The following is a 17,757-nucleotide window of genomic DNA, read 5'->3' on the forward strand; positions in this document are numbered from 1 at the left end:
TTCTTTTGCAAATATTTCTAAACACACGTATTTGGATATCCTAACACATGTGTTTGGATATCTAATCACGCGTGTTTAAATCTGTTCTTTAAGGATATCAAGGGACATCCATGTGACCCAAATGAGGCCACACAATTGGTCAATTACCTCATCCATAATTAATGAGTTTGAGAAGTATATTTACTGCACACCGATTTTATATGCATGAATGAACCGCGCGCACTGCAAACTAATTTACGAATGGAGTGGCAGCACCGAAATCCAAGCGTTCACATCATATCCTTGTTGGATTACTTTCAGACAAAAATGTTTAGCAACCTATGGAGGTTGATTACTCATTATTTCTTTGTCAAAAGTAAAAAGTACGCGCAACTGCGAAAAATAAGATAGGCGGGGCCCCAAAAGAAAACCAATGCACGGCTCCTTGGCTCTTGAATGGTTTTCTCTCTACTCACGAAAAGAAATTTTCTTTTTTGAACGAGAAAACGCGTTTCACACCGGGACGCTGACTAGATTTTCATTGCAGTTTAAACTAACAAAATTTCGACTTCTCATTTTAGTGAGGAAAATTCATATTTTGGCGAAAACAAAGTGGTATCCCGCGTTTTCCACGCAGATCCCGTGTTTACCACACGCAAATTACTGCGAAAAATAAAAGACGCCCCAAAAGAAAACTGGCAATGCACGGCACGTTGGCTCTTGAATGGTTTTCTCTCTACTCACGAAATGAAAATTTATTTCTGATCGAGAAAACGCCTTTCACGCCGAGACGCTGAATAGATTTTCACTGCATTTTAAACCAACAAAATTTCGGCTTCTCGTTTTAGTGAGGAAAATTCATGTTTTGGCGAAAAAAATGGTACCCCGGCCCGTGTTTTCCACTTAGACCCCGTGTTTTCCACGTGCACTTGCCCCGTGTTTTCACGTCAAACCGTGTTTTCCACAACCCGGGACCCCGGCTCCCGGAGTGTATGTTGCTTCTTATCACGCATATCATATTTATCCTAGTCCGGTTTTTCTTCGGAGACACCGTAGCTTTACTTCGAGAAAGCTAAACGTTTCCGTAGAGACGTTCTTATGTTTCTTCCATCAATTTGATCAAGATTATGTCTCTCGAGCTCGATGTATAGGTTTATTCCTCCTTTTTCCCTTCCGGTACCATATGATCAGCTAATTAATTTAGTAGTTTACGTGCTAATCAGTTAACTGTTTTGCTTGTTGTATATCCCATTGCTGACATTGTTTGACAACAGTTGCCAGTATTTCTAAAATACTCTGTACGTCTGTAGTTGCTGGTACAACTCGTACGTATGTGAGAATATTAGACATTCAGAACAGTCCGGCTTTCCACGAATAGGAAGAGAAGCTATGATTGGCTAACCGCCAGCGAACGGAAGTGACTCGTCCATTGAGAAGACGTTCGCGGGGCCGGGGAAGGAACGCGTGACGAGCCTCTTGAAGAGCGTATCCAGTTGTTGTTCGTAATTCGACCAGTCTCAGTGTTATATAGGGTGAATGATACGCAGCCCATTGAGATTCGCAAGGAGAACTGAAGAAAACCGGGACATTCAAGTGTTGGTAAGTAAAGGAACATTGAACTTAAGCTGTCCGGTCGTCGACTTCATGAACATAGCAAGCACATGGTCCACAAACCTACCGCAGTGATCAGTGATAAATGGTTTGGAACAGCATTGTAAATTGCAAATCGAAGCTCGTTTTGGTTTATCTTTTGCATATCTCCTTACCGTTTCGAATTTGTAAAACACGCAAGTACGATTGTGTGCCGTTTTCTTAGCTTTTCCACCGAATTAAAGCTTGTAGAGAACTAACTATGTCGCCTCCACGAGAAAGACTTCCATTTCTGATTTCGTGACTTTATTGTATGTAAGGAAAATTAATTTCGGGGAAACGATTGTTTTCCAGAGATGTTTGATAAATGCGGCACACAATGCAAATCTCACTCTCCCAGGTGAACAAGAGTTTCAAGTTTGGAAAACTACTCGCCTATTATAGTCCCGGCTGAACGATCAAACATTTCTGTCCAACGTCGTGTTGGATGAACACGCACGCTAACACAGCTCGCGCACGATGTTGGACGAAAAATTTTCCTCATTCGTGATGATGGCGTTATGGTGACGCCGAAACGTGGAGCAATAAAGTACTGATAAAAAAAATACAATTATATTTATACAGGCTAAATTATCGCCGTCTCGGATAGGCGTTTTCCACGAAACGTTTTTGCTAATCAAAATAGGTTTTGGGGTCAAATTAAGTAAGATCATGGCCAATCAGAACCTTCCAACTGTTGCTTGCATCGCTTTACAATACGAGATCAGTTTTCAGGATTTTATCTGTTTGAGGTTTACAGGGTGAATGATACGCTGCCTATTGTGAGGCAACGCGCCTAGAAAACTCAGTGGAAAAAAACTAAGACATTCAAGTGTAGGTAAGTAAAGGGACAATGAACTTAAACTGAGCGGACTTCATGAGCGTTGCAAGCACAATGTCCGGTAACATATTGTAGTGATCCCTGAAAAACAGTTTGTAAATAACGTGAGTCGATTAACGCGTATCGTTTGCATGGAGCTTTAACGGTATGCCTGCAATTCTCCTTGTCCTTGTGAAGCAGATGAAAGGTAGGTTGCTGTAAAATACGCAGGTACGACTTAAACTTTTATCTGGAGAAGTATTCGACGAACCCTTTTGTTTAGAAAGACAACACAGAACTCGAGACCTTTGTTTATATTTCCTAAAAATACTGTCAACCGTGCCTTCCATGATCTGTCATCCTTCCAACCACAATTTGAACTGCCTGGACTCTTTAAGCTTAAATAAATAATCGAGTGGAGGATAAGCTGAGGTAACGAAATATACAGTTTTTTTTTCCTGAAATAAGAACGTTCACTTTCCGAGAAAAATTGAGCTCCTGATGTTATCGTTACTTCCGGACTTCCGTCGTCTGCAAATGAACTGCTTCCCGCCTTTTCCCGTTAGGACGCCATTTTGATTAATCCGTTACATGAATAAATTACACACTTCAACTTGAATAGCCCTTTTCACTGTTAATTTTTCTCATTTGCATTACAATGTAATCCAACCTGGATGCGAGGCATTCGGGCTAAAACTACAAAATAGCCCGAAATTGCCTCACATACATGCCAGATTTTATCGTAATGCAAACGAGCACAGGTAACCATGCAGGCGTACCGCGTAGCGGGTAGACTTTCTCAAAGCCCGTTTCCGCTAGATTAGATATTTAGGTGGTCCGGTGGGGAAAGGACTTTTCTTGCTTGCAGCGCGCCATTTTTAACCGACCAGTTTTCTGGTCGGTGGTGTGTCGGGGGTGTGTCAGAAGCTATATCCAGTCAGATAATGGTCTATATTCTGATGTCATTTTTCGAGTAACTTGATCGTGTGCAACATGTCGATTGCTCTCGAGGTAAAGGAGACTCAGTGAGGAAAATGAACGTGCGAAAGGCTTTGTTTTGCCTTTGCTTTACTTTGCTTTACTTTGCCTTTTACTAGGCTCGATTACCAGCCGCTGTGCGGGAAAAGAGCCCGCGCTCCTCCCCTCGGGGAGGAACGTAGACCGGACTCGAGAAAGCGGCGGAAATCGAGCCTACCTTTTTACCGACTCAATGGAGCCGCAAGCTGGTGACTTGGTTAAGCCTGTAAAAAGCCTTCGGCGACAGTTCGAATTTAAAACGCTCTCTGCACTCAAGATACAAATTGATTCTTTTGATTTTGGGGAGAGACTGACTCGAGAAACAGATTTTGTTGGGGTCGGGTCATCTCCACATAGATTCATCATGGAATTTAGACCGTTCAGTCTTTTGAGAACTGTTTATTTCACCAAGCGACCAGCGGGCGGCCCAGGCTGTCAAATATTTACGTCACACCCAGTTTTTTTCGCGCCAACAATATGCAAATTAAATTCAATATTCCGCAGGCGGAACAAGTCGACTCGCGACTCCCTCGCTTTCCTCGTCTTGGGACTCGCTCGCTTTCGCATTTTCGCAGTCGACTTGTGGCAAGTCTACGCAGCGGGCTACGAATAATTTAGATTGAGTGAATTTGTTTGGTATCGTAACTTAGCTTCTTAATGGAAATAGCGTTTTGTTTACGTCGCCCAACCCTGACTTTGTTGCGAATGCCAAGAGTCAGAGGCTGTTCTTCCCAAACTTCACTTGAATCTTCACATAAATCAGAGATTTTCCACCCAAGGTTTGTTCAGAGTGACCGGATCTTTGCGCGTTACACTCTCTAGATCTAGACACGTAAATTTAATTCTAATTGGTTGAGATTCGTTCTAACTAAATCATGTAACACAATGCCAACTGTAACTTTCATGACAGCTAGCTTGCTGGATCATGCTTAGTTTTGCTCCAGCGCTTTCAAAAAGGGAAGACGTTAGCGTTCAACCCCAGACATATCTGATAGAATAATGGATTTCCATTAGTAATCCCCTCTTACCCTAGGATCAGGGCATGAGGGGTAAACCTTCCAAGTTTGATTTTAGTCTTGCAGCTATTCAGTGGGATTTTCTGTTTGTCCTTCAGTTCTGAGTTTGAATTATCTCAAACTATACAAAACATAAGCAGAGAAAAACATGAGGAAAACAAGAGAAGTGAATACCTCGGCTAACTTTTATATACTGGGTTAGCAATAACGTTAACTGGCTTTTGAACAATCTGACCCTGAATAAACAAAGAAAAGTTGTACCATGAAAATTTCATACTGATCACATGTGTGCTACATTGTGTCGTTTAAAGCTTATTTACCCCTCTTGTTTGAAAAAACAAAGCTACACAGCATTCCCAAATTGTTTTGATGCTGTGAAGCATTAATTTGTTGATTGGTCAATGAAATTAGGAAGCTTTTACTTCCAATGCTATTTGCGTTCGAATGAACGCAGTTCTAGTTGCATAATGCGGCAAAATTTGAGTTTGCGTGTATGTATCTGGGTACAACAATTTGGCCTCCCAAAAACCTTCTTCGGGGGCAAATGACGTGATCTCCATGTTTGTCCATGTGCTTTCTTTTGACTGTTATGCAATATTGCGGACTTTCGAGTGTCGAGGAAGCTTATTGTGGACTGTAGCGGATAAGTTGTTTATTTAAAGTTTCAGGTCAGTGATAATGGCATTTAAAAACCTTGCAGACATGTCTTCAAGAAATGTGTATGACTTCTCGTAGAACAGAAAGCGGTAGTTTGGCTGCGTGTTGTGTTCCCTCTTCTCTTACTGAAAGAGGGAAAAGTGTAGTTTCACTTCGCTGGCCTAGATTTCTGTACACAAATTATGTAACATAAACCCAACGGAAGTGTTTACATAGGAAAAGAGTTCAACTCCCACAGGATTGCTTTGGTACACCAACATGTCCTCCGTTTCAATGTTTCGGAAGTGAAAATGCCCTGTAGCTGTTCCCCCAAAGCCAAGTCGGGTTCGTAAACGTAATAATTGGCCTAGTCTTGGTAACAAAAGCATGTTGTCTCGCACACATACTGGATATGAAACACGGACCTTGGTATAAAACGCGGGCTATTTAGCATTACCGACTGGGTATAAACACGGACTTAGGTATTAAACGCGGACTGCGAACTAAATGCGGCCTACCAATTTGCAGTCCGTGTGTTTTACTGACCGGTCGTAACTAATATTACATCAGTAATACATGAATAAACAAGAACAAACGCTCATGTATGCAGGTGCTTTGCGATCAATTCGTTTGTTTTCACTCCTGCTATTTCACGTTAACCTAGCTAATATCTCAGGCACAACATGCTCTTCCTAGAATTTTTGCCTTTTTAACGTACCAAACCTATCAATACTCAAACGCGCTCTTTAATCCAGGATTAATTCTAGTAATAATTGCGTGCAACAGAACGCAGTTCTAATCAGGTAATGGAGGAAAATCGACTTAAATTCCTGTATGTAGCTGGGGACACCAATAATTGCCCCCCCCCCCCCCCCTACCCCCAAAAAAGAGAGAATATATTCTTCAGGGGCAAATGACGTCATCCCCATTTTCGTCCATGTGCTTTTTTGCGAGTGTTGTGCAATATTAAAGACTTCGGACTTTTGCGAGTTGAGATAGCTCACAGTGGGCTGTAGCAGATAAGTTGTTTATTTAAAGTTTGAAGCCAGTGTTAATTAATGACATTTAAAAACCTTGCAGACATGCTGTCTTCATGAAATGTGTACGAACAGAAAGCTGTAGTTTGGCTGCGTGTTGTGTACCCTCTTCAATCTCTTTGACCAAAACCAACACTGCTTTTGAAATGTGTACCTTTCACTTCGCTGGCCTAGATTTCTGTGCGCAAAATATGTAACAAATTGAAGTAAATGAATGTGTTTACATGGGAAAAGAGTTCCACTCGCACCGGATTACTTTGGTACACAAACATGTCCTCCGTTTCATTGTTTCAGAAATGAACATGCTCAATAGCTGTTTCCCCAAAGCCAAGGCGATTCAAGTCGTGTTACAGAATAGTTGTCTTAGTTTTGGTAATAAACACTGAATAAAGGCACGTCGTCTTGCATATCGACGGAACAGGCATCGTCTGTGTCAATTTACACGGTCCAGAATCGTAGGTTTCCAGTCAGTATAAGGCATGGACTGCGGACTGCGGACTGCAGACGGACTGGGTATAAAACACAGACTGAGGTATAAAACGCAGGCTAAGCATTACGGACTGGGTATAAAACATGGAGTTATGTATAAAACGCGGACTGCAGATGGCCTACCAACTATATACAGTCCGTGTTTTATACTGACCGGTCGTAACTAATATTACGTAACGTTTTGTAATCAATTCATCAAGTTGTTTTCGCCCCAACAGCTCAGGCACAAAATGCTGTTCCGAGAATTTCTGCTTTACCTACCAATGCTCAAAGGCACTATTCAATCTACGACTACTACTAGTTTATAATATATTCAGCAATATGGTCGTCTAGTAGAGTCCTGGGAGGGATGACAGGCTAGTGCCAGGCTGTAGAAAAGTTGTTCTCTTAACCATATTGAGTTGAATTACACATTCTAGAAGAAGAGAACAAAAGTATAAGTTTTTATGTGCAGGAATGTGAAAATGAAGGCTTTTGTTTATTTGTTCTCAGTGTACGCTAAAATAAAAACATAAAAATTATGTTGGCCACAGCTATTTATGGTATATTTTAAATTTCCTTACTTAACTCAAAGGCTAAATAACGGCTCTAACTGGGATCTCTTCTAGTTCTCGAGTCACTAGGAAGGAAAAACCTCTGCAGGCAACCCTTGGTTCACTGACACATTTTGGGTCAGTGAACCAAGGATTGCCTGCAGAGACAATCCTTGGTTCACTGTCTCATTCCTCATCTACTACTGACTGGGTACTTTTGATTACTTTTTACTTGAAATTGAGGTTTTTCACCAATAACTGTGTCCATACCATCACAGCGCCCTTCCCCCTCCCCTTACCTGTGCGGTATATTGTGTAAATTATGAAACTGACTTAATGACTTGGCTAACAATGGGAATTTTCACAAACATCTTGACTTTTCCAACAATGAACAAATGATTTAGCCTTTATTAAGTTGGTCCAATATTTTGAAAATGGTTACAATATTACAGATCCCATTCACTGTGGACTTAGAAATTTGAAGCCATGAAAATTGAGATTGTCTCTGACAATGTCGAAAATAAATTTTAAAATAGTCATGAAACTATCTGAAAATGCTGAATTGTAAATTAGGTTACATTGCATACACATTACATAAAAGAACAAAAAGGGAATCACATTTTCAGAAATATTTCTTTATTTTTCTCACAAGGCAACACGAAAAAAATAGTCTGAAAAATTGATCTAACATAACGTGGTTGAAAAAATATATTAGAAAATACTGAAATGAGGAATAATTCAATGTTCACTATGTTGAGAATGCATCCAACAAATAGCCGAGATCGAGAAAAATTTAGGCAGGAAAGTCAATGTAAGTAAAGTAACACGACGTGTCGACGACTTTGTATTGTCATTGTCAAATGAATAAATTAAAAATAACGGCAAGGCATATTTATAGTACTTATTTAGTAAACGTTACATATATTAAAACATTTGATTGAACACTCAAGCAGATTCCATTTGCGCGAAACTTTTTACATTAATCTTTTAATGTAACGTTTGCTAACTTTATTTTCTCACATCCTATACTAAGTGCTATAAATATGCCTTGCCTTGAATTATTGATGATTCACATTCTATTAACGCCAGTTCTCTCCAGAATAGTTTTGCACTAAGCAGTATAGTGTCGTTTATTTACGTTAGGCGCTCTGTAATTAATTTAAAGAGCTTAGTAGTGGTGCATGTGCTCGGAAACCTGCAATGAATCTTGCTTTGTGTGGTGTTTTGTGAAGTTAAGGTATCAAATAAATTTTTGGCAATTTTTTTTTCTTTCTGGTGTAATTCAATGTTGAATAATTAAGCTTTGTAAGGTTGTGTCGTGGTTCTGAATGATATCGTCAGCCCTGATATCCTGATCTTCATATGTAGAATTAAGGTTGCAGTATACCTTCGGGTCGGCAATTTTCTTCAAATGTGGAGTTTTGGGTCAAAGTAGTGGTCGAGGAATAATCTCTAATTTCTGAAAAAAAATTTTGAAAAAGGCTAAATATTGGCGGAGAAATGGCGGTTTTACGTTTTCGCCGGAAGTAAAAGTTTACCTTTTGACTGACAGCCCTATGGCGCGTATGCAATCAACCGAGACGATTTTCGCGGGAATTACGTGTATGGATATCACGAATCCTCCGTGAGAAAAAAGATGGCGACAAGTACATTTACCCTTAGTTCTTAGCGCACGAAAACCTTAACAACGTTCATAAAAACGCACAGAAACGTTATAAAATCTTCAAACCTAGGCTACTCAATGTCCTTAGTACAGGGACAAATACTTTGAAACTCTGGCTTTCTTTGTGCCTTTTAGGCTGTGTTAGGTTCGCAAGGCATTGTGGTAAAGGTACAGTCGCCATCTTTTTTCCTAGGGTGGATTGACTACTCAGTTGTTCAGCATTGTTGTGCTGACTACCCAGCTTTTTGGTATTAAGTGTAACTCTATTAAGTTATAAGTAAACATAGACCTCATGGACTAGTTCGAAAAAGCGAAAACAGCGAAGGACGAATGAAAATACATCAGTGAGTGAAGAAGAGAAAGTTCGCCATGCGGATGAAGCTTTAGCTATCGTTTAAGGCGGGCAAAATATTCGTAGTAAGAGAAAAGAGAGGGTCTGTAAAAATTTCGGAACTTGACAGCAATAACAGGGATGTTGACAGAGACTCTTCTGATGAGTCCGATATCGACGAATCGTCGGACTCATTGAGACCATTTGAAATATTATCCATAAAGAGTTGACCACACACAGTTGCTCCCCACGCTTTCTTTTGTTTGTTTTCTTCGCTCAGCCACTCTAGCGTTCGTATCCTTTTTAGTCTTCCCCATTTTGCCAGACCAGCTTCAAGAAAAACCGAGCAACAGAAAAATTATCTTTCCTCCTTCGGCGCCTTGAGCGCATTGCAAAACACAAGGATTCGTGCGTAAATTTCACTAGGAGGTTAACGGTGGTAAACTTTCCCTGCAGTCTGATTGGCTCAGTTACCTGAGAACCCAGTTGAAGGCGTTTGTGGGCGGAGTTTGTTTGCGAAGCAGAAGATTTTTCTTAGCGCTGTTTTCTCGAATAAATTTTTTTACTTGTAGCAGACACTTTAAAGAGTTATAACTCAAAGGGAATTTGTTCAATTGCCCTCAAATTTGGACAGTAGCTAGTTTAACATATAAACTACAAACGTGTGTCTGGGAATTGTTAATTCCAAAATCGTTTTTCTTCCTATTTCGAAAATGTTCTGTAACTTTTTACAACAATTGAATATGCCAAAACGCAGACACATTTTTAAAGCGCCTTGGGCCCTGAAACCAAGGAAAAAATTAAATTGGCAAAAAACGAAATTCGTTTTTTAATTTGACTTGTAGTTTTCGAAAGGTGATTCGGGCGCTCGCATTTAATGGTCGTGAAAAATTCGACAATTCATTTTATTTCGAAATTGTCGGCATATTTTGATAGCCAGCTCTATAAGCTTTAATTTGATATAGGGGTTAGGTATCCACAGCTTAAAATGCACGTGCTACATCGCTTGGACACGAGACACCCCTGAAGGTATAACTGTAACCTTAATGGTCTGGTTGGTAATCCTAGAGCGTAGCCATATCATGCTTTTGAGTCTTGCACAAACTCAAGTGGTGAAATTGAAAGCAATAAACTGTGGGTATGTGTATGAGTCTTTCAATCACATTCTCGTTCTTGGTGGCAACCAGTCTTGATAGCATTGATCTCGAGGTCGGGACAAACTTAAGGTGACACGGTACGGGGACGGGGCGCAGGGACAAGTCGCTTCTTGTGACATTCAAAAGTTTTGGTTAAAATGTTTGGTACCGTGACAAATCGCACAGATTCACAAAAAGGATTCAGATTTTTGCAAAACCTCATTTCTTCTTATTTTCTAGTTATTTCTAGTTGAGTCATTTGATTTCTAATTCTGTACCTTAGTTGCATTCCTAACTCAATTCCTAACTTTACCTCGAGAAAATATCCGAGAATTGTAACCTGCTCCATCCTGAAACAGGCTACAATTCCTAAAATTCATACAGCATGGCAATGTTTACTATTTCGTGGTAACTATATAAAATTAGCTTCCCTATTCGTTTTTTTTTTAATTTATAGGTAGACAGCTCCGTCATTGAAGATGGCATCTGATAAAATAAGGAGCGTGATGGCTGATTTACCACAGAACGATCCAGCAAAGTGTGAAGGACTGATTCGAGACCTGCATTACAAGATAGCTGCAATGTCTGATACAGCAGAAAAAGAAAAGCTCTTAAATGAGCTCAAGACCGTTGCCTGCTTTGGATTAGACGAAGAGCTGAGGAAATTGCTCGAGAGGAAAGGGTTGGTAATGGGGGCTCTCACCCTTGTGGTAAAATACCTGACTAATTTACCCGAACTTGCTCAATATCTTTGCGGAGAAGATTCCAAACGGAACTTAGAGGACGTCGGATTGGAGAATCTTAAAAGAAGACTAGCACCAGAACTTGAACTACTTGGAAGGCTCACTGAAGCAAATATTGATGTGACAAAGGACTGGGTTAAAAGGCTTTGCAAGAGAGCGCCGTCCCTGAAGGTGCTTCCGAGACTGAGCTTGGGGGAACTGGAAAGCTGCTGCCAAGGAGCCAATGAAGGAGAAATGAAAGAGGTTTACCGACTGGTTACAGTTTCTGAGTCACCCAAGGAGCAGCTGTTCGCTGTTCCACAAGATGAAACACTTGTGAAGAAAACCCAGGAATCTAAGGCTGTCGACGGGCCAAAACTAGAGAGAGCCAGAGAGTTGATGACTGCAGCTAAAGCAATGGCCACAGAACAATCAGAGTCGTCAAAAAGAAATGTGAACTACAAACTAACTGAGATTTTAAAAATTCTAGAGCTACCGAGGGAATGGTTCCAGCCAGAGACAGTGAGACCAGAGGAAACTTTTCATCAACTAGAGCAGATAATTAATCATTACAGTATAGTCATGGAATTAGGTGACATGTACCTGAGCAATGTAGAAATAATTGCAAAGGCCAGCGGCGGGCGAGCACTTTGTGGGGTCTACTATTCCGAGTATGAGCCACTTAAAACAGCAGGAAGGCCCCTCCTCTTGGTACCTGAGAAAGTAATTTTGACCAATCCAAGTGCTACTCAAGAGATCAAGGTCATGAAATTCTCTGCCAAAGGGGTAGCTGCTGATTACGTTCGCAACGTAGAATCATCAAGCTCCAGTGTTGGTGGTAGTGTGGCAGGATTCTATGGTTTATTGGTCGGAGAAGTGAAAGGAGGTTATGGCTCTGAACAACAAAAACAAGCCGTCAACTATGCTAAGGCTTCAACCACAAGTGCATCAGTCCTACAGTACATTAGAACTGCGAAGAAAACATTTCAACTTGATCGACAAGAGATGAAGCTCTCTTTGTCTGCTAGAAGAATGGCCCTGTCTATTGCCCAAGGTAGAAATGGAAGTGTAAGCATCCCAGGAGGCAGTGGATTTTCTTTCTGTGGCCTTCTGTGCAATTCAAGCTTGTCGTCAAGGGACAAGGCAGCGGCACGCAATTTCATGAAACGTTATGGGAGTCACTTTCCGTCAGGACTTCAAACTCTGGGTGGGGTCTTCTTCAGCATTGCCGATGCCCAAAATAAAAGCGAAATAGAAGTGTCCACCTTAACCGAGGCTGCGGCAAAACATCTGCAGCACCAGATTTCCATTGGCTTTCTTGGTGGAGCATTTGGAGCTGGAGTGAGTGTCAGTGGCAGGAGTACTAGTGGTGCAGGACGAAACACTACTTCCCACAAAGAAGATGCGGCGATTAGCTTTACCTGTGAGGTTAAATCCGTTGGACCTCCGGTAACAAACCCTGTAACATTTAATAAGCTGTTGTCCTATAATTCCACTTGGGCATTGATTGACCGGGGAGAAGTGGAAGGTTACATTCCTGTCTGGGAGTTAATCAGGAATAGTGGCAGCGAGTTTGAGAAAGCAGCGGACGCCTTGGAAGCAACATGGTATTGGGACGAAAAGAAAAGGAAAGATCAATGGGAAAAGCAGATCGCCAAAGAGAAAACTCAGAGAGAATTAGGCAAGGCACAAGAGGAAAGAGGAGAAGAACTGGAAAGGGCCAAGGAGGAGTTACTGCACATTAAGAAAGAACACCTTCGAAAAAGGGATGAATTTCTTAGAGTATCGGTAAGACAGCTAATCGCAGGGTAACCAGTATGCCATGAAATGATGTCTCCCTACAATTTAGCCCAAATCCACACATATATAAGGGTTTCTGTTACCCATTTTAATTTTACGAAATAACGCTCTCACGAGTTAAACAAAAATTGTATAACCCCCGGGAGCCTTATTTGTAAAATTAAAATGGGTAACAGAAACCCTTGTATATGTGTGGGTTTGGGATCTCGGCTTAGAGCCACGGTTTGCAGCACGAGCATGGATATGTAAATTTAAGGTTGTCAAGTAGACTTGCCACAAGGCGACCACGTGGATTTCAGCGTATAGTAGGTAAGCGAGCGAAGCGAGCTGCGAGGTTTTAGGCTGCTAAGCGGCATCACTGCGAAGGTTGCGAAGCGGTTGAGCGAGCGACAAAGTCGCGCGAGGTCAACTTGTCTCGCTTGAAGGATTTTCGTTTGCGTTTTGCGCCAAAAATGAGGAGTGGCGTGACTTGCAACTGCATGCGATGTCTCAGATTACCTCTGCAAGTCCTTGCCTTGCAGAATGTATTGATATCTTAAATAACTAAAATGTCTTGCAACTGTTGTTCTGAACAATCTTCTACGTAAGACACTGAAATGCCGAGTGGATTTAGGTTCAAGACCTGATCTTTCATGAGCGAAATCAGCGGAACCACCATCAAGACGACATTGTTGCTATTACAGCTACTCTCTCCATTTAAACAATCAAAAGCGTCAGCTCCGGTTAGGGCAGAAACAAACACATCTCTTCCGGACAGATATTGTGCTGGTAGTCTCGCAATATAGAATATTCCGCGGCCATTGTATTAATTTGAGGACCCTTTGAGGCCTCTTAATCGCTTTCGCAATCGACCCTATATTGAATTCAAATGTAAGTCACGTTTTGTTGACAGTTCTTAGCCAAGTTAATTCTCCTAATCCTTGTTTTGTTTTGTTTATTCAGTTGATGGGTTATTTGTTCATATTTGTTCTAGAGGTATGAACGGGAAGACATAAGGTCATTTTGGCCAGCAAATGGAAAGGACATCTTCACTGGGCCTCGGATGAAAAGAGCAGAGGCCTATGACAGAGGCATCCTTCACATCATGGAGGATCCAGAACACAATATTTGTGGAATTATTGGGGATGTGCATAAGGAGGGTCTCTGCACTTTGAAATGTTTGAAATTCAAAGCTAAGCCCAATTTCAAGCGTGTAGATTATGGGTGGCCATCTTGGAAATATGGCGATCGCGTGGCTCTCTTCTTCAGTGAAATGTTCTTCAAGTGGAAGGATCTTGTTCCAGAGCGAGAATAATTGCATATGTCAAACATTTTTTTCGAAAACGTCTGGAAGGTAAGCCATTAGGCTTTGTTGTTTATGGCTTTAATCTTCAGCGTCCTTGATTTCTAGGACTTAATATAGATTTAAAACCGAGTACAACGAACCTGCAAGTTATGATCTTTGGTCCAGGTCAAAATAATGGTGATATTAATCAGCAATAATCATTATTGCTGGCAAGCCACAGGGATTCACCACGCTATTCCACACAGTCCTTTTGTTAGGTAAGGTACAAGCTGCGAACAACCTCGGTTTCTTGGGTACTTGTCATTAGGGACATGCTCACTTAACCGACTGGTTTACTTCCCACAGTTGGGGATCTTAACCTTATTATGTTCAACTTGTTGTGCTTATTTCGGGGAGACAGCATGTAAGAGGGCACAGAGGCACATTTATGGTATGTAGAGGAAAACAGACCCTAAAACGTCAATTTCTGTGCAGTCTTTCCTGACTTGGCGCGCCAGACGTAGATGTGCTTGGCCTTGACTCAAAAGTAGAGTAAAAGTAAAGTAGACAATGCCCTTCTCGACCTCTCTTTTCTGATCTTTTTGGCTTCTATAAGTTTTTTTGGTTGAAAAGTCCAACGGTGATGCTTTGGAGCCGTGCGAGTGTCACAACAGCGGGTTTCTGGTGTTTTCAAAGAGAACGTGGCGGCAACCAATGCAGACGTGTAAAGAAACCTTAAGCAATGTTTCAGTCCGGCAGTAATTCAGTCTTCTGGTAACTTTCAGTCGGCAGGTATATTTTGCAGGTCGCGGGTTGCAGGTTGCTGGTTGAAATTTAATTATAATTGGAAAACCGCTGGCACTTAAAAGAAATGTACAGTTGGTAGACTTACCGTGACTGTTACATGACACTGTTTACAGTCGCTCAGAAAGGTGGCTTCCACCTAAATGCCAAGCCGGCCGAAGCGATGAGAGGAGAGTATATTCCTATGATTTTAAGCCTGCAATGAATTATTGTTTTTGAAGAAACATCTGAAATATCACCTGAAATATCTGCTGAATTTGGTTTCTTCCCTGTGAGTAAACCACACTGAGCTTGTGCTAGTATACTCCGTCAGTTAAAATTTTATATTATTTCATTTCTTCATTTATTTGCTCCATTTGTGATGGCAATCTTCTGTTGTTGAGGGAAGACCCGAGCCAAATCTGGAATCGATGGAAACATCTGTGGAGCGGCCATCCAGATGGCTTTGAAGAGATTTCACGGGTCTCGCGTGTCGATCGATAAGTACTTATAGCGGATCGATCGTGTTTTTGATGGACATGAGAACATCGCTCACACCAAGTGCGATCATAAACATGTTGCGAAGCGTACGAAGTCTCTGGTTTCTGTACACGGCGTAACAAGTTAGAAGATTGCCAAAGAAGGCCTCAATACTAATAACAGCGTGTTTTCACTATGTGAAAGAGGTGAACTACCTTATGTAAGAACCCCTGACGAGTATATAGGTTATTAACTATTTTTAGTGCCAGCGGTTTTCCAGTTATAATTAAATTTCAACCTGCAACCTGCGACCTGCGAAATATACCTGCCGACTTCCAGTGCTCTTCCTCATAATATTGGTATTTGTACGACTTCACTGTTTTGCACTTTTCTGTCTACACTCATTTTCTGTCTTGTTTTTGTATGTCTCATTACGAGCAATATCCACATTGCCAGCAATCGCTTTCACGCTGAAACTTCGATTGCTGCTGCTATTTGGTGTATTTAGACCTATTCACAAAGGAAATCACAAGCAGCCCAATCTCAGTGTGAGAGTCGAGTGATGTAAACAACAAGGCTGCCAATTGAGGAATTCAAGAAGATAATTGCATGCAAAAGTTCTCAACAACAAAGCCATTCCTTATTGCCATGGTGTGTTTCTTGCTTCCTTTATAGCTATTTTCCTGACCTAATGGGATTTAAGCGATTTTTTTGTTTCCTGGGTTCGTAAATAAAAGAACATTAGGCTGAGTACTTGTTTCGTTTAAGCCCACCCAAAATTTCCCCAGCCAAAAATCCACCGTACAATCCAATTACAGTGGTTGAACTTTCATTTCAACTCTGGAGCCACGCAATAGTAGCCTTGCGAGCAACGTCAGGGAAAGAACATGATGAAAGATCATGTCACATTTACAACGGTTGAAATTGGCAAACGATTCATGGGGCATTACCAGACCGAGACGGAAATTTGTCATCAAGACCCTGGGTCCCATCAGGTTGAAATCGCGCCACTAAGTGTTTGCAAACTCGGAAGAATCTCCCGAAAAAAAAAAATCAGTGCTTTTGTTTTGTTATCAGCAACGGTAGTTGTCTTGTGGTGGGTGGGTTCACAAGGATCCATTCTATCTTTTAAGCGGTGTACTGGGAAACAAACTGATGGCTGACAGAGTTGAAATGAAAGTTTAACCATACTAATTGGATTGCATGGCGAAATGTTGGTCACTAGGAAAATACCATGTGCATTGGTATGGAGCCAATGATGGCAAATGATTGCTCAAAAGGGTTTGCTGCCACTGGCAATAAATCTGATTTGATATAATGCTTTCAGAGGTGAGCTTTCTTTTGTTTTCTATTTGTCAACAGCAAACGTATCAGACCATGCCAAGCAAACTAACCTGAGGGAAAGCAAATAGTGCTTCTTGAGAGGGGTGTCTACAAAACGAAGATCGAAGACCGAAGATCGAAGACCGAAGACCGAAGACCGAAGACCGAAAAACGAAGAGCTCATATAATTTTAGGCCTTTCAAACCCAAGGCAGTTATAATCATCGATAATCAGGCTTAAGTACTTTATCGGACGCTATCACACGCGAAACCGACGGGGTCTTCGTTTTGTAGTTTAGGCCGGGTCAAACTACAAAACGAAGACCCTCGCTCAAACGCTCTTTAAGACGCCAAAAGACGCGAAACCGACGGGGTCTTCGTTTTGTAGTTTAGGCCGGGTCCACCCCTAACAGAAAACGCCTGATCGTGTGAGATCGAAATTTGGAAAAGAGTTTTGGGGTCTTAAAGAGCGTTTGAGCGAGGGTCTTCGTTTTGTAGTTTGACCCGGCCTAAACTACAAAACGAAGACCCAGTCGGTTTCGCGTCTTTTGGCGTCTTAAAGAGCGTTTGAGCGAGGGTCTTCGTTTTGTAGTTTGACCCGGCCTAAACTACAAAACGAAGACCGCGTCGGTTTCGCGTGTGATAGCGTCCGATAAAGTACTTAAGCCTGATTATCGATGATTATAACTGCCTTGAGTTTGAAAGGCCTAAAATTATATGAGCTCTTCGTTTTTCGGTCTTCGGTCTTCGGTCTTCGATCTTCGTTTTGTAGACACCCTTCTTGAGAGTTACTGAGAATTCTCTTGTATCATTAATCCATAAAGCATTAAAACTACATGTGACACTCAAAACTGCTGGTTTAAGCAGCCAAAAGGGTATCAGCAAGGGAGGTTAGACAGCAACCCTAAAACACAGAAACTGGAAACTGAAATCCAGAACCAGAAATCCAGAATCCGGAAACCGGAATCCGGAATCCACAAATCAAAGAAAATAAGTTCTTCACATATGCGAAAATTATTTTGCATAGCTTTTGCCTGTAAGAATTGAGAGGCCAAGTAAAAAGGACCTCAAACTTGACCTTTTTTGAAACAAGGATTCCC

The 17,757-nt window shown here is 41.4% G+C and overlaps 1 protein-coding gene across 3 annotated transcripts; it reads left to right on the plus strand.

The window, feature by feature from the left end:
* Positions 1–1,381: 1,381 nt before the first annotated feature.
* LOC110044227 (interferon-induced very large GTPase 1-like) lies at positions 1,382–16,760 on the plus strand. 3 transcript variants are annotated; one of them, XM_020749746.2, is made up of 5 exons: positions 1,383–1,578; positions 2,369–2,446; positions 10,744–12,796; positions 13,782–14,141; positions 16,698–16,760. In XM_020749746.2, the coding sequence occupies exons 3-4, from the start codon at positions 10,766–10,768 to the stop codon at positions 14,100–14,102; spliced, it is 2,352 nt and encodes a 783-aa protein (XP_020605405.2). In that variant the 5' UTR covers positions 1,383–1,578; positions 2,369–2,446; positions 10,744–10,765; the 3' UTR covers positions 14,103–14,141; positions 16,698–16,760. The 3 variants fall into 3 exon arrangements, with proteins under 3 accessions (XP_089149414.1, XP_020605405.2, XP_089149413.1); XM_089293287.1 differs by lacking the exon at positions 16,698–16,760 and having other exon boundaries at positions 13,782–16,085; XM_089293288.1 differs by lacking the exons at positions 2,369–2,446; positions 16,698–16,760 and having other exon boundaries at positions 1,382–1,578; positions 13,782–16,085.
* Positions 16,761–17,757: the final 997 nt, after the last annotated feature.

Source organism: Orbicella faveolata, unplaced genomic scaffold (assembly GCF_042242905.1).
Source record: "Orbicella faveolata isolate gen_17 unplaced genomic scaffold, um_ofav_v1 contig_25, whole genome shotgun sequence".
Classification (NCBI taxonomy): Eukaryota; Metazoa; Cnidaria; class Anthozoa; order Scleractinia; family Merulinidae; genus Orbicella; species Orbicella faveolata.